General features: G+C 48.5%; 2 protein-coding genes across 4 annotated transcripts in view; both read right to left on the bottom strand.

The window, feature by feature from the left end:
• Positions 1-210: 210 nt before the first annotated feature.
• Positions 211-7,139, bottom strand: SEC11A (SEC11 homolog A, signal peptidase complex subunit). Of its 2 annotated transcripts, XM_038147383.1 has the most exons (6): positions 6,997-7,139; positions 6,780-6,889; positions 4,994-5,143; positions 1,331-1,450; positions 828-885; positions 211-683 (listed from the first exon to the last, which is right to left on the bottom strand). In XM_038147383.1, exons 1-6 carry the CDS (start codon positions 7,045-7,047, stop codon positions 633-635), a joined length of 540 nt encoding a protein of 179 aa, XP_038003311.1. In that variant the 5' UTR covers positions 7,048-7,139; the 3' UTR covers positions 211-632. The 2 variants fall into 2 exon arrangements, with proteins under 2 accessions (XP_038003311.1, XP_038003310.1); XM_038147382.1 differs by having other exon boundaries at positions 214-885.
• Positions 7,140-8,204: 1,065 nt separating this feature from the next.
• Positions 8,205-14,986, bottom strand: part of ZNF592 (zinc finger protein 592) — a 35,610-nt gene continuing 28,828 nt past the window's right edge. Inside the window, exons 7-9 of one of the 2 annotated variants that reach the window (XM_038147011.1) lie at positions 14,672-14,784; positions 11,162-11,297; positions 8,205-9,926 (exon numbers count right to left, since the gene is read on the bottom strand). In XM_038147011.1, the coding sequence (XP_038002939.1) occupies positions 9,420-9,926; positions 11,162-11,297; positions 14,672-14,784 (756 nt within the window). In that variant the 3' untranslated portion in view covers positions 8,205-9,419. The remainder of the gene's footprint in view (positions 9,927-11,161; positions 11,298-14,671; positions 14,785-14,986) is intronic. The other variant, XM_038147012.1, reaches the window with a different exon arrangement.

Here is a 14,986-nt window from a genome sequence, read left to right as displayed (position 1 = left end):
TTTCAGTGTGATTTACAGAAACACAGAAATACTGAATGATCTACAGCTCAGGACAGATTATTCCCCAAAAAGAGGTGAAGGAGCAGCTGCTACTGCTTTGTGGAGAGAGAACAAGTTAGCTCTGGGAGTGAGTGTGTCACAGCAAAGCCCAGGTATCCCCCAGAACCTGGGCAAGGAGGCTGCTCTCATCAGGGCAATAACAAAAAACGTGGCGAGAGGCAAAATCTTTATTCCAGTTCTGAATTGGAAAAAAACTGTCATGGCCACAACTCACCATTGGACAGTTCAGTGAGCACAAGGGAGGGGGCACCTGGCCCGGCCAGGCACAGACTGAGGACACGATCCCAGAGGCACTTGGAGAGGAAGCTCAGCTTCAAAGTACAAGCACTAAACACTTTGGCTCATATTTTTAATATAAAAATTCACTAAAAAGGCTAAAATGTGACAAACCATTGGAAATACTGTGACAAACATTCGCCCTTATGCAGTAAAAACCAAAACAAACCCAAACTGGCACGAAGCTTTGAAATGCATGCTTTCTTCTTTCTCCTGGTACACTGGACCATCAGCTACTTTAAAGGTTCATCTAGAAAAATCCATGGCACCTTCATCTTGTAGTTCAGTGCAAGGGACTACTCTCGATGGACCAGCACAAATAAACCCAGTAAAAAGAGGACTGCATACTGGAAGAGAGAGCAGAGGAGACACAGGAGTGCACACTGACATCTACAGCAGCAAACGTGCAGGGCACAGGGCTCTGCCTGTGTTCTCATGAAGGAATTATAGCTGGGGTGGGAAAAGCAGGCAGGAAACAGAAGAGCTCTTACCTTAAATTTTGGATAATCGTTCATTAAGATAGTCACTATTCCAATGTAGGGCACAAATCTACAAGAAAAAAGGTTTTTTCTTAAAACAAACACTATTCCAGGGTGCAGAGGGAGTCACTCAAGCATCCCAAGGGCCGCAGTCAATGGGCTCGTGACTTCTTCCTCCCTGTGGAAGTGGGCCTGAGTGACAACCAGCCCAGAGGGTGTTTCAGCCTATGCCTGGTTCAGATTTCACTTGCCTGCAAACACTGAGCCTCCCAGGACAAATCTGATGACGATTCTGCGCCCGCGCTACCCGTACATCTGCGTCCATCCAGCATCAACATCTCAGGACACAGCTCACAACTCAATGCCTTTCCTTAAGCCAAACTAAGAACTGACCTCTCCACATTCTCAGGCAGGTTACAAAACCCAGCAGGGACAGCTCAGCACAAGCGGGGACTTACCAGATGGCTTTTGGGAACAGCAGTGTGAAAAGCCCCATTATTTTCAACTTCACTTACCCTCTTGCTCGTCCTACTACATCCTTCTTCTCCAGCCAGTGCTGGCCCTGCTTGTAGAGCCCTCTGTCATCCACAGCATTGTTGTCTCCCTTTGTCAGAAATTTGATGTCTCCGTTTTGCCTGGTAAAGACAAGACAGCCGGTAAGGCGGGACAGAAAGTTGTTAAAAGCTGTTCTACAACAAGCATGGAGAGACCAACACAAGGGCACTTAGAAGCAACAGTGTCCTAGAATTCAAGGAGGATAAAAGAGGGGAACTGTCAAATGCAGCAGAAAGCAGATGATCTGGAAAAACTGCCATGGGAAGAATGAATTCTGGCCCCAGCAAAACTCTCCAGCAGAGTTTCAGAAGTTTCTAGTGCAGGTGCAGTTATTGCCTCTTGGCTTTTGACCCATCTTGTGTTGATGCTTCTCTTGCTCCACACAAATACTACCACACAAAAGCAGAGGTTGGGATTGAAGCACACAGCTCTACTCAGCAGTGGGCAGAAGCTGAAACTTAGAACTGATTAGGAAAGGGGGACAGAAAAAAACCCAAATAATACCATGATGACACTGCACGAACTCACAGTGTGCCTACATCTGGAATGCTCTGGGCAGTGCTGAGCCCCCCAGATCCTTTTCTGCAATGGAGAGAAGAACTGGCAAAGGTTGAGGAATTATTAACAAAGTCTGGAACCACTTCCACACAAGAAACTACAGACCAGGACTCTCCAGCCTGGAACAGACAGAACTGATGGGAGATATGACACAGTCCACCACAAATGACAGCAACAATCAAGTAGCTTTTCTCTCCCAATGCAAGAGCCAGGGTACCAAAAGGAGCTCAGAAGTAATGGGTTAAAGCCAGGCAGAGAAGGTGCTATGCAGAAACAGCTGCAGTGCAAACTAAACCATGTCTCTCTGCAAAGGTATTTTGGTTGGCAAAAAATTATATTGGCTGAAAAACTGACCCGATACTCCACGTAAAAGAGGAAATTAGGCTGTTCATAAAGAACTAGGACTTTGTGCTTGAAACTGCAACCTGCAGAAAGCAGGGAAATTATCACTACATACTCTCTCTAGTCTTTAATTAATTGTCAAATGAATTAGCTTGCCAGAAATGGGATCGTGGAGCAGATGAATCTTTGCTTTGACCAGGAAAAAGGTTTATAAATTCTTTCCCAGCCATTCCCATTCAGATGCTGGACAGGAGCCCATGGCACTACTCAGGGATTTGCCACTGTCACCTTCCTGTGGCACCTGCAGGCAGGTGAGCTGAGCAGGAGCATCCTCAGTGCCTGAATCTCAGCTCTCCCAGAAATGTCAGATGGAATGCAAACAGGAAAGCAGGCAGCTCTTTGGAGCTCAGGCTGTTTTCATCATGCCTGAACACCAACAGGTTCCTTGACAGGGGAAGCTTGGAAAGGAAAAAGGGAAAAAACCCACAGCTCTTTCTCCAAAGCACATCTGGCTTGTTGTGTGGGAACAACAAACACTGTCTGGGAAAAGATAAAGATCCCCAGAGGTGCAGACAATATAGTTTGGCTCTGAAGAGTGATGGTGTGGGAGTGCAGCATCTTATTGAGCAGAGTCAAGGCTCTGCCACGACGCAGCGTGAGAAGCCCACGGTGCACTTCTCTGCTGTCTGAGGTGAGTGACCCTGCTCCAAAACCACTAAGTAAATTTGGAATGCAGACTCTGTGTTAGTAATGAAGAATTAATTCAATTTTGGGCCGAAACAAGAAGAAAAGGCCAACAAGTAACAGACATTTTCTCACTGACACAATATTGATGTGAACTGGGGCCTGAGCTGCCCCAAAATCATAGAGAACACTGTTTCTGTCTTCCTGCATTTTGACACTCCTGTCAGCTTCTGCAGAGACTTTTCACTTCCAAACTGGCACTAGAAAATTAATCCTTAAGTAGTGAAAGAAGCAACTGCTCCCAGGTTCAGGTTGCAATATGGATTTTTCAGTTTATCTCTCCTTAATCAAAAGATTATGTTTGTGTTTGGTTGTTTCAGTTAAATGAAACCTAAAATACTGCAGAATGGTTTCACCCTCCCAGGATTGGCACTGTGGCCCTGTTACATTTAAACAAAAAGTAGTGCTTGATACCCCAATACCTAGAGATAGAGCCAGGCAAAAAAAGAAGGGTGGGCAACATCCAGAGAGAAAATGCTGCACAGAACAGGGGAGGAGGAAAACTGCATTTCACCTGAAAGAGTTCCACAACATCACAAAAAAATGCTCATGCAACAGCAGATGTCAAATTCAGCCCATAAACTGACCTCATTTCTAAATCAGTGGTATCAAAGAACAGCACTTTGCAAACTGACACTGTTCAAAGTTCTGGGTAGAATAAATCTGAGCAGCAAAGAATGTGCTTTGCCTACTGGGAGAGGCATTGTTTCATTGCCTCAGAGCCAGGATTCCAGCGGGGTATTTACACGCACAAGGCTGGTCATCCTTCAGCTGGAGCAGACAACTGGTCTGGATATTCCAACAGCTTTGGGGAAGGGACCCTCTCCATCCCATCAACACCTCAACTAGAGGAATCCTCAGATGCCAGCTGGGTCAGCTCCAGCTCACACCAGAAACTATTTACTCAGCAGAAACAGATGCTGGGACCCCAACCAGCTGTTCCTCCCAGAGATGCATTGAAGAATCAGGGATTCACTTCTAGATTCAGGTTTCTCTCAAACAACTCACACAGCTGGCTTGTATCCCTACAGACTGGCCTGGAGAGGCCACAGTTCCTTCCACCAAAACAGGAAAGCTCATGAGTGCAAGTGGAAGCCTTGGCTGGAAAACTAAGCCCTGATCAGCCATGAAACCAACGCCTGTTCCATTCCTTCAGACACACAGCCTCCCCAGTGCTGAGACTGAACAGCACACACAGACTCCGAGGACAACAACACAACCTTCCAGAGAGACAAAAGGCCCTGAGTGTGCATGACAGCAAAGCCCAGGACATAAGAGAGAAGCTCTAAAATAACACACACTACACACAAAGCACCTTCTGCCACAGCTGTGCCCCACAACCAAGACTCACTTCACACACAAAGGCAGCCATGCTACAGCAGACAGCACAGCAGCTCGGGACAGAGGGGATGGCACAGGAGACAGGCAGGGGTGTCAGCTTCCAGGGCCTAAAGGGGCTCCAAGAGAGATGGAGAAGCACTGCAAACAAGGGCCCTAATGTAAAAGGGGCAATGGCTTCCCACTGCCAGGGTTAGATGGGATAAAATAAATTCCTCCCTGTGAGGGTGGTGAGGCCCTGGCACAGGTTGCCCAGAGCAGCTGTGGCTGCCCCTGGATCCCTGGAAGTTTCCAGGGCCAGCTTGGATGGGGCTTGGAGCACCCTGGGATAGTGGAAGGTGTCCCAGCCCATGGCACAGGGTGGAATGAGACTGGCTTTAGGGTCCCCTCCAATCCTAACAATTCCATGATTCTACAGTTTGGAGTGTCCAGGGCACTGGCACAGACTCTCAGCTTGTGCCTTCTGCTGGATGATCTTTACAAGTAAGCAAGGTAGGACAGATTTTGTCTGTCTGAACCTTCTTTACTTCCTACAGCACCTGGATGTCCATGATTGACACCCCCCTACCTGTTTACCCACACAGATGAAGAACGCCAGTTAGGGGAACATCAGCAGCAGAACCCCCACACTCTTAACATACTTCTCATGGATTTTCAGGACACGATGGACTATAGGAATTTCCCTTCCTTCTATCCTGAAGACGACGATTTCTCCCACTCGGATTGGATCTTCGATTCGGTTCGTGAGGAACAGGAGATCTCCTCTGTGGAAAGCAGGCTCCATACTCCCACTGAAAAAGAGGAGAGGAACAACTGAACAACATTTAAACACTCAGTACCAGGTTTTGGGCTTCACGGCCCTTTAAGAAAAATCTCACAAGAACCTCAGGAGAATGAGAAGCTGTGGATACCCCCTTCCTGGAAGTGTTCAAGACCAGGCTGAAACCTTGATCAAGAGCTCCTGAGAAAACCACCCTGGAGACTGGGCAAATGTGTGACCTCTACTGCAATCAGATTTTCAGTCATCCTACTGCCGGCAGTTTGGATTTGTTGGGAAAAGAGCACTGCCAGTATCTGGTGTTACAAGCACATCCAAAGGGAAAAGCTTTTTTAATAAGCAAAAAGCTGATCACGAACACTGTCTTTTGGTTTCTGAGCTCACTATTGGCAGGGCAATGCTAGCAGCTCTGTAATGATGGGAAGCTTTTTTTTATTTAATTTATTTTTTAGAGATAGAGAGATTATCCTCAGAAACAAAGCACTGAAAGCGTTCCCATCTGAAACAGACAAAGGGACTTGCCAAAAATTTGTTACTGTGATTCATTGCTCTGCTTAATTATCTCATTTCAGGCACCACGACTCAAGTTATTTTTCTTCTGTCTTGTAAATGGCAATTGTTACCAACTACTTATCCTTCCTAATTCCACATAAATAATGCAAAGCAGAACAATGAACTTTAACTACCGCGTGCATTTGTGTTTTATCTTCACAGAGCACAGCAGATGCAGTTCAGAACAGCAGATCAGTCACTGGAGGGGGGATGTGACCTCGCCACCCCCTCTTACTCACTGGGAAGAGCAGGGGGAAACAGCTGCCCTGCACCTCACCAGGAGGGGGTTTTGGTAAGCAGCTTGGTCACAGCATTACAGCATTTCTGCATCACGAACACTGACACACAAACACAAAGAAAAGGGCAGTGTGGCCACAGAGGAGGTGCAACATCCGTGCACAGGGCAGGTGCAATATCCGTACCAGCACCGATGGCAGCCCAGGGAATTTGTCCCAGGCAGCAGGAAGGTGGGAGTAACACCGGTGGTACCCACTGCAGGGCACTGCTGTAAGGACAGTGTGTGACACCCAAAACGCACAGTGACAGAGTCACAACCCTTTAACTCAGGACCACCTCTGTAAGGGACAGTCATTGAACCCCCGCAGATGGGTTGGAAGGGACCTTAAAGATCATCCCGTTCCACCCCTGCCATGGGCAGAGACACCTTCCACTAGCCCAGGGTGCTCCAAGCCCTGTCCAGCCTGGCCTGGAACACTTCCAGGGATGAGGCAGCCACAGCTTCTCTTTGCAGCCTGTGCCAGGGCCTCGTTGCCCCCACAGGATAGGATTTCTTCACAATGACCGCCTAACCCTGGCCCCTGGCAGTGCTGTCACTGTCACACCCCACTGTCCCGTCACTACCGGCCGGGTATAAAGTCCCTCTCCCTCTTTCTTACCAGCCGGCTGACAGAGCGAGGTGAGATGCTCTTTCTACCCGCTCCCTCTTCCCTCGCCATTCCCGAGGAGCTCCTCTCCCGCTGGGGCTGCGGCTGCGGCTCGCTCTGAGCCGTCCCTGCGGGGATCCCCCTCGGCTGGTCCGGCGACCCCCAGCCCGGTTAAACCCGCTGGGAGTTTAAGCCCCGCATCCCGGGACTGACCTCAGCACCACCACGATGGGACTCTCGCTGCCCGTCACCACCATGAGCCCCTTCCAGATCATGAGGGCGGAGGACACGATCATGCCGAAGTTCAGCACCTGGTAGTACAGCTGGGGAGGAAGGGGGTCGGTCAGGCCCCGCCGCCAGCGCACGGCAAGGCGGACCGGCCCCGCCCGCCCGCCCGGCGTTCCCCCCCTGCCCCCGGCCCCTCCGGCACCTGCCGCTTGTTCATGCGCCGCACATCGTCCAGAAAGTCCAGCGACAGCATCGCCGCCGCCGCCGCCGCCGCGCCCGCACGGCCCCGCTTCCGCTTCCGCCGCCGCCGCCACGTCACCGCCGCTTCCGCCGCGCGCAGGCCGCGGCCCGGGCACCGCGGCGGGAACGGGAGCGGCCCGGGGCCCGCCCGCGGCCCAGAGAGCCGAGCCGACACCCGTACGGAGCCCCGCAGCCAACAACACACCCCGCAGCCAACAACACACCCAGCCAGCCAACAACACACCCAGCCAGCCAGCGACAACACCCAGCCAGCCAGCGACAACCCCGCAGCCAACAACACACCCGCCCAGCCAACACAACACAACACCCGCCCAGCCAACACAACACCCATCCAGCCAACACAACACAACACCCACCCAGCCAACACAACACAACACCCACCCAGCCAACACAACACAACACCCGCCCAGCCAACACAACACCACACCCATCCAGCCAACACAACACCCATCCAGCCAACACAACACAACACCCAGCCAACACAACACCCACCCAGCCAACACAACACCCATCCAGCCAACACAACACCCATCCAGCCAACACAACACAACACCCACCCAGCCAACACAACACCCATCCAGCCAACACAACACAACACCCGCCCAGCCAACACAACACCCGCCCAGCCAACACAACACAACACCCATCCAGCCAACACAACACCCATCCAGCCAACACAACACAACACCCACCCAGCCAACACAACACCCGCCCAGCCAACACAACACCCCGCCCAGCCAACACAACACAACACCCATCCAGCCAACACAACACAACACCCATCCAACCAACACAACACAACACCCATCCAGCCAACACAACACAACACCCATCCAGCCACCACCACATGCAGCGACGCCCCACTCAATCAAAAGCAATCCAACCCATGCCCAGTTCCATCCATGCCTCTTCCAATCACTCCCAGTCAGCCAACGCACATCGAACCAAACCCCCATTCAACCAACCCCCAACACCCCTTACACTCCACACCCCATTCGGCCAACATCTCATCCAACCTACACCCCCTATGACAGCCCTCCCCACTACCCCCCATCCTACAGACACCCCACATCCAGCCTTTACTCATCCCACACACCATTCAGCGGCCGTATCCGAGCATCGCGAGACCAGATGGTGAGGAGCCCAAGCAAGGAGATAAATAGTTCTTAAATTATTTAAACATTGTCAGAGTAAACAATAACAAGCGGAGTTCTGGCTCAACAGAATGAAAAAAAATAATGGTATAGAAGGTAATTGTATTACACAAAGCATGGGTGTGACAAGGAATGAGGGAGGAAAGAGAGAGTCAATGTGACTACATGGAAAGAAACATCTCCTAAAGAATGGGAGTGCCGAGCTGCAGCAGGAGAGGAGCTATGGAGCTACTGACGGCTGCAGGACGGAGGCTCCCGCTGTTCCAACACCTCTGCGAGCTGAGCTCTGCTCCTCTCCCCTCAAAATGAGCTGTCGGGGAGCCCTGGCCCTGATACATCGGGAGCTCCGGAATAGTTTCACTCCAGCTGACCCCACTGATGGGGGATTTATCCCCTTCTGGCGATGGTGCCAGTCAGAGCTGGCACTGGGATGAGCCGCTGAGCACCGGGCCTGGCAGTGCCCACCCCAGGATGGCTTCCAGCAGCGCAACTCCACAGACACACGGCCAACACGGCCCGAGGGGACTCGGCCCTCCTCAACCCCGTACTCACCAGGGAGGACTGGGGCTACAAAATCCTCTTTCAAGGATGACTGAGGTCCAAGACATTTAATTACACTGCGTTTTGGAAAAGAATGTTGTTATTTGGGCATAACTAAAGAATAACCAGCACAACTTACAGCTCGAACCCATCCCGTGTAATGCAGATCCCAGATCGGCCAACACGGTCCTGACAAGCGCGTTTGGCTGAGCCAGCGTTATGAGTTAAAATGAGTAACACAAAGGCAGGATGGGCAGAGAAAAAAGAAGCCATAAATAGAAGGAGAAAGAAAGGGAGATTGGGAAGGTGAGGCTGGGGCTCTGGGCAGAGGCTGAGGCGGTGCACACTCAAAGGAGGAGAGCTCGTCTGAAGGAAACTGCAGCTGCAAAGTGCTCCTGGATCCTCAGGAGCTGGCCAAACCCCACTGACGGTTCTGGCCCTGCTTTCCCTTTTCACCTCTCTGGGCTGGCAGAGAGTTAGTGCTTAGGATGCAATGGCAGGGTTGGTTTTGTTTTTTCTGTTTTAAATTTCCCTTACAAATAGGAGTTGCAATGTCCATCCCAAGAAATCAACAGAATATTTCAAAGATTTGCCCCATCCCCACCCTGTATTTTGAGTAGAAACCCCCCAACAAAAAACCCCCAATCAACCAAAAGGGCTTTTTTTGCTTTTAAGTCTTAAGAGACTTTGAATGATTGTTCTGTGAGGTGCTGTTGGGGCCTTCTGCGCCACATGTCTGACTGTGCTCACAAAGAGCTGAGTCCCTTTTGCACTCTTTGTATTTGTTCTCCTCTTCCACCGTAGTGTTCAACTCGCCATTGTAGTCCTCGTGTCCATTCTTACCCATCTCTAATTGTAACTTCTGCCTTTCATCTTCCTCCTCCTCCTCATCCTCCTCCTCCTCCTCCTCATCTTTGACTTTATGAACGATGAAGAGGTGTCTGTTCAGAGAGATGTGGGAGGTGTAGCAGAGGCCGCAGAACAAGCACTGGAAGGTGGAGCTGTCGGTCTTGTGCCGAGGGATGTGTTCCTGGAACTCAGTCCGGACGTCCGTCGCAAAGCCGCACTTTGCACATTTCCAAGGCGCTTTCAGTTTTTTGGCTGGCGGTGCGTCCAACCCTGCAGCACTCTCTGCCTGACCCAGCTCATCCAGTGCCATCCTCTTTGGAGATTTTGCCTTTAAAAAATAAGATTAAAAAGTTACTTTATCGTTTGAACCCGCAGAAGAGTAAGTGCTAAAATCCACGCCCGTGTCTGAAGATGCCCGAGGGTGAAATCATGCCTAGGGATTCCTGGGGCATTCCCTTCCCTCCCCACACCCAAACTCCTCACTCAGAGCACAGGATTTCAGCTGCTGTCTTGAGATGTGAGATGGGAAGGCTGGGAGAGGCTGGCTGGGCAGAAACATGATGGGGAAATAGTTTAGAATCAAGGAATCATGAAATGGTTTGGGTTGGAAAGGACTTTAGAGCTCATCCAGTTCCACCCCCTCATGGGCAGGGACATCTTCCACTATCCCAGGTTGCTCCAAGCCCTGTCCAGCCTGGCCTTGGACACTTCCAGGGATGGGGCAGCCATGAGCTCTCTGAGTAAAAATTTGGTTTGGTGTGGGAACAACTTAGACTTCAGTATGGGAAGGAGGAGCCCACAGAAGAGGGACAGCTGAGGGACACAGGGGTGGTCATTAGCCCAGACAGCGCTTCTCAGAATAAACTCTGAACATTCTCCCCTCCACTCAGATTTTGTCCTAGTGGCTTCTCTCAGTAACTCATCCCCTCTATCTCAAAATCCTGCAGCTTCTCCCGTGAGGATGACTCTCTTATATGTGTCCCTGCAGTGATATGCAAAATGTGTATTTTTAAAATAAATGGAGCAAAGAAGCCCAAGCAGCCAATCCTCCACTCCAATCCTAAACAAAATCAGTAGAAGTTACGGTTGCTATATAAAATTACACATTCCTACCTAAGAAAAATGCAGTTCTCATAGGTAATGGATCTAGCAAGTACTTTAAAACAGAAAACAAATCTTTTATAACTAGCAGAAAAAATAAGGGAGAAAGAAAAAAAATGTGCCATGCTTGTGAACGGGGTACCAGGGGAAAACAAGGGTAATAACAAACTTGAATTACAAAATAAGACTGAATAAATGCTGGAGAAAATCTTGAGAAATGCAAGATGAAATGCATGTTGTCCTGGAGCTGGTGCAGCTCAGCTGCACTCACACTGCTGACCCTGACCCTGCCAGAGGGAACCAGGCTGGATGGAACTGAGTGAGGGAAGGAGATCTACCCTATGGGTGGGAGGGTTTGACTGGCACAAGGCCACAGCTCGATGTAACACCCCGAATGAACAGCTACTCGCCAAGTACATTTAATTGTACATTTAATTTTCCATGAAAATAAGGATCAGTTACTTCTGCTCTTTCTCTCTCTGGAGCTTTTGCTTTGGCCATCTGGGATAAGTCTGGGTTTTTGATGCCGTGCATGAGGCTGATGTGGTTCTCCAGCATGAATGGCTGAGGAAATGTCTGATTTTCATCTGTGCAGTACCTTGGAAAAAAAAAAAAGACAATTTATTAGAGGATATGCTCTTTGTATTGTGCCAAACTAAGAGGTGTAATTGGAGGCAGACTCTGCAGAGTGCTGTACCATGAGATTACCAAAACACACAGCAAGCAAAGCATTGTTTTAATAATAAAACATTACCCTGAGAGAAATCTAGAACAGTTTGGAGTTTGCCACAGTGCTCATGAATGAGAGTAGGGCATGTCTTCTTTACAGTGCTAAATAAATATAGGGACTAGTGGGGGCCAGGCACCCTGTGACCCCCCAAAGACGCCAAAGAGGATAAATGATCAGGATGGAAAACACATGGGAGAACAACAAAAATGGACTCTGAGATGAGAGAACTACACAGAGAGAGCTGGTGACTCGTGTGACACAACCCAGTCCTGCACCCAGCACTCCCAAATACCAGGGAGAACCAGCATTACATCCACCAGACTGTACCACAACACAGTCAAAATTCTTACCAAACTGCTGAAATTCCAACTTTTATACCAACAATCTAGGCAGAAACACTCATGAACATGTCACTTATATGTAACCCATGTTTGAACCTGGCAGGACTCCAGAGCTGCTCCAGGGCTGGCTGACATCTCACAAAGGAGCTGTGAAGGGGATGTGCTGTCTGCACCTTGGCTCCTGGATGACTGAGATCTCCTGGAGAAAGTGCCAGGCCTTGCAGACATAAACCAGCCCCCCCTCAAGTGCACAGAGGGCTCTGTTAGCAACTGAGAAAGCCAAAATTGAGTATCTGTGCTGTTCTTGCCAGCACAACACGGTGAAGGTCCATCACACAGAGACCTGAGCAGGGACAAGTGACACCAGAGTCCCCTGAAGTGCCCCTAATTGCATGAGACAGAGGCAGCATGGGATTTTAAGGACAACAGAGAGGAGCTGAAGTGTCTCTGGGTAACAAAGAGATCTTCTAAAAGGACAAAAGAAGATTCCTACTGATCTTCCAGTAACTAGAAGGAAATTAAATGATGTGGAAATGCACACATGCTCATTGAATACTTCTGGGTTTTAACAGGAGTTGCTCAGAGGCTAAATCAATATTTAATGATGATGGAATTTTTCTTCTTCGTGGAGGAAAGCTGAGAGGTTATTAAGTGGTATTTATCAAAAATAAACATGTTGAAAATCAAGTGTTTCAGACACTTTGTACGTAAGACTTGGAAAAGAAGAGTAAGATAACAATAACCAAGTGAATTATGAAAGAAAATACACAATACATCACAATATTTTGCAATTTGTCCTAATTTAGAATTCTTTTCATGTGAGCAGGGAAAGATGCTTGCCTAACCTGAATTACTCCAGTGACAAGCATGGCAGGAGGGTGTTCAAGTAAGACCTCCATCACTGGTTGCTCCCTACAAATATATCCAAAGCCAGAGACCTAAGCAGGGCAGGGGGAAAAGGGGAAATCACAGCTGGGAATGTTAGAAGCCAGAGGAAGGTCACCTACAAGCAAGCATGCTGGAGTCACAAAAATTGTCAATAATCAGACCCATGACAGATTTTATTCATGTTTCACATGGATAAGAGGGTGACATGAAGTTAAGGCATCAGAACCCTTGAAGAGGGTAACAGGTGAGAGTGATACAAAATGCCAAACAGGAAGAAGAAAAAGAGACACCCAGAACCAGAAGAAAGGAGGAGCAGTGGGCATGTGATGCCTCACAGAGTGCTGAAAAGAGCCAAGGAGGAATGCAGAGACTGGAGGGTAAGATTTTTAGAGCACTGCTCTATAAGCTAAGAGGAATCAAATGAAAGACAGGACAAGAGACCTCAGATCCAAACAAAGAGCAGCTCTCGGAGATGCTGGGATAGTATTTCAAGTGAGAGGCTTCATCTGCAGAGTGCTGTGATTTCAGTGAGTCTGCCCTACAATGATTGAAGGGAGCACAACTGCTGTCCAATTAAGACTTCATCAACAGATTTTGAGAAGGAGCAACCACAAGCTGCAGAATTAAATGCAACCACAGTTCCCTTGGGTTGCTAGCTGTGTTTTCTCTGCTGGCATGATCACTGCCCCTTGGGTGAACCAGTGGATCCCACAGCTGTGTGTTACTCTGAAAAATAACAAGGTAATGCATAGCAGGCTGGCATATCCTAGGCTGTCAGGAATTCCCACACAAATCCTTCTTCCTAGTAACATCTTATGCTCATTTTGATCCTGAAACATTCCACTTTAAAAACAACCGATCCAGAAAAAACAGATTTACACAGATCAGGTGAGTGTAACACCCAAGACCATCACTCACAAACTTAAAGTTGAATGAAACACAATAGGAGCCAACATTTCATCTCCTCCAGAGGTTCCAAGTCAGAGCAGTTACAAGAAATGGAAAGTTTAGAAATCCTGGATGGAAAAATGTCTCAGGAATGTATTCCCACTGGCAATGCCTATGCTGTATCAAATTACTAAAAGCTGTTGTGGCTCACTAGATAGTTCAAAGAAACACAGTATTTGAGGAATGTACTTGTACTCTTCAAATGAGGTTTTAGCAACTTGAGTGAAGTGACAACACACGTCAGAAATGCTTGCATTAAACCAAAATTATAGATAAATTAGAAAAATCCCCCAACCTACATCACTGCAAACTTCTTTTCCAACCCAAATGTGCTTTCATCCTATTTCAAAAGGATGTCTCAGAATGAGACAGGAAGGAATTTTGCATGGTCACTCAGCACACAACTTTATCTGCAGCAGTTATAAAGGTAGATTTATAAGCACCAGGCTTTGTTCTGAACTGAGATTATATCCACAGTTAAAATATGTTGACCAGAAATGATTTTCATTTACCACTGATTTCCACAACTTGTCTGAAGTCTCCGGATCCATTTTCCAACTTTGAGCTGTGACTTCCCAAGCAATTCCAACAAGATTAATTCTCCATTGCCCTGCAGCCTGTGCAGTCAGTTCTGCCCGTCCACAGCAGTGACAAGATCTGGCTCATTATTAGGATTTTACATACCTTCTGCACCCAAGGAGAAGCCACAAGAGTGGTGCATGACCACACCAACCACAAAGCAGTGAAAGACTGGCCCGATGTTTTATTGGCTGTTTCACGACAATGCAAAACATTAATCTCATTTAACACCTGCAGATATCAGGTGGTATCAGATATCAACACCTTCCCCTAAGTTTCCAAAAGACATTCACTAGGCAGCCAAAAGCAAGGTCTTATTTTAGCCACTAACTCTCTTGTGTTTAACGCATTCTTCTCCTCACTTTCCTTCAGGAACTCACAGTCTGGGGTAGCCAGGAGCAGCAGACATGAGTTATTACAACTTCCAGACTCAGAGGATTAGGCTGCTGCTGCAAAGCAGGCTGCAAAGCGGCACTGGGTACGTACCAGCAGGTGTAGACTTTCTTTGCTGTGTCGTGGTTGTTGCGGATGTGTCTGCGCAGGCTGTTGGAGGCGTTGAACGAGCGCTCGCACTGCCGACAGGGGTATCTCTTCATGGACTGGCAGGGAAAGACAAACAGCTTTCAACAGCAGGGACATGGAAGGCACTGATTGGATTCTAACTCCCCTGCTCTTCGCCTGGACATTACCTCTCAGATGCAAAAAAATCCCGTAAATAATATGTAATTCTACTGATGGAGATCACTAAGACTTTGAGTTCCCACTTAGATTCAGCTCTACAGTTGGGTAATACCAGCACTG

This window comes from Motacilla alba, chromosome 10 (assembly GCF_015832195.1).
Source record: "Motacilla alba alba isolate MOTALB_02 chromosome 10, Motacilla_alba_V1.0_pri, whole genome shotgun sequence".
NCBI classification, from domain to species: domain Eukaryota; kingdom Metazoa; phylum Chordata; class Aves; order Passeriformes; family Motacillidae; genus Motacilla; species Motacilla alba.
Note: the sequence above shows the minus strand (reverse complement) of the source record. Positions and strands in the feature narration are given on the sequence as shown.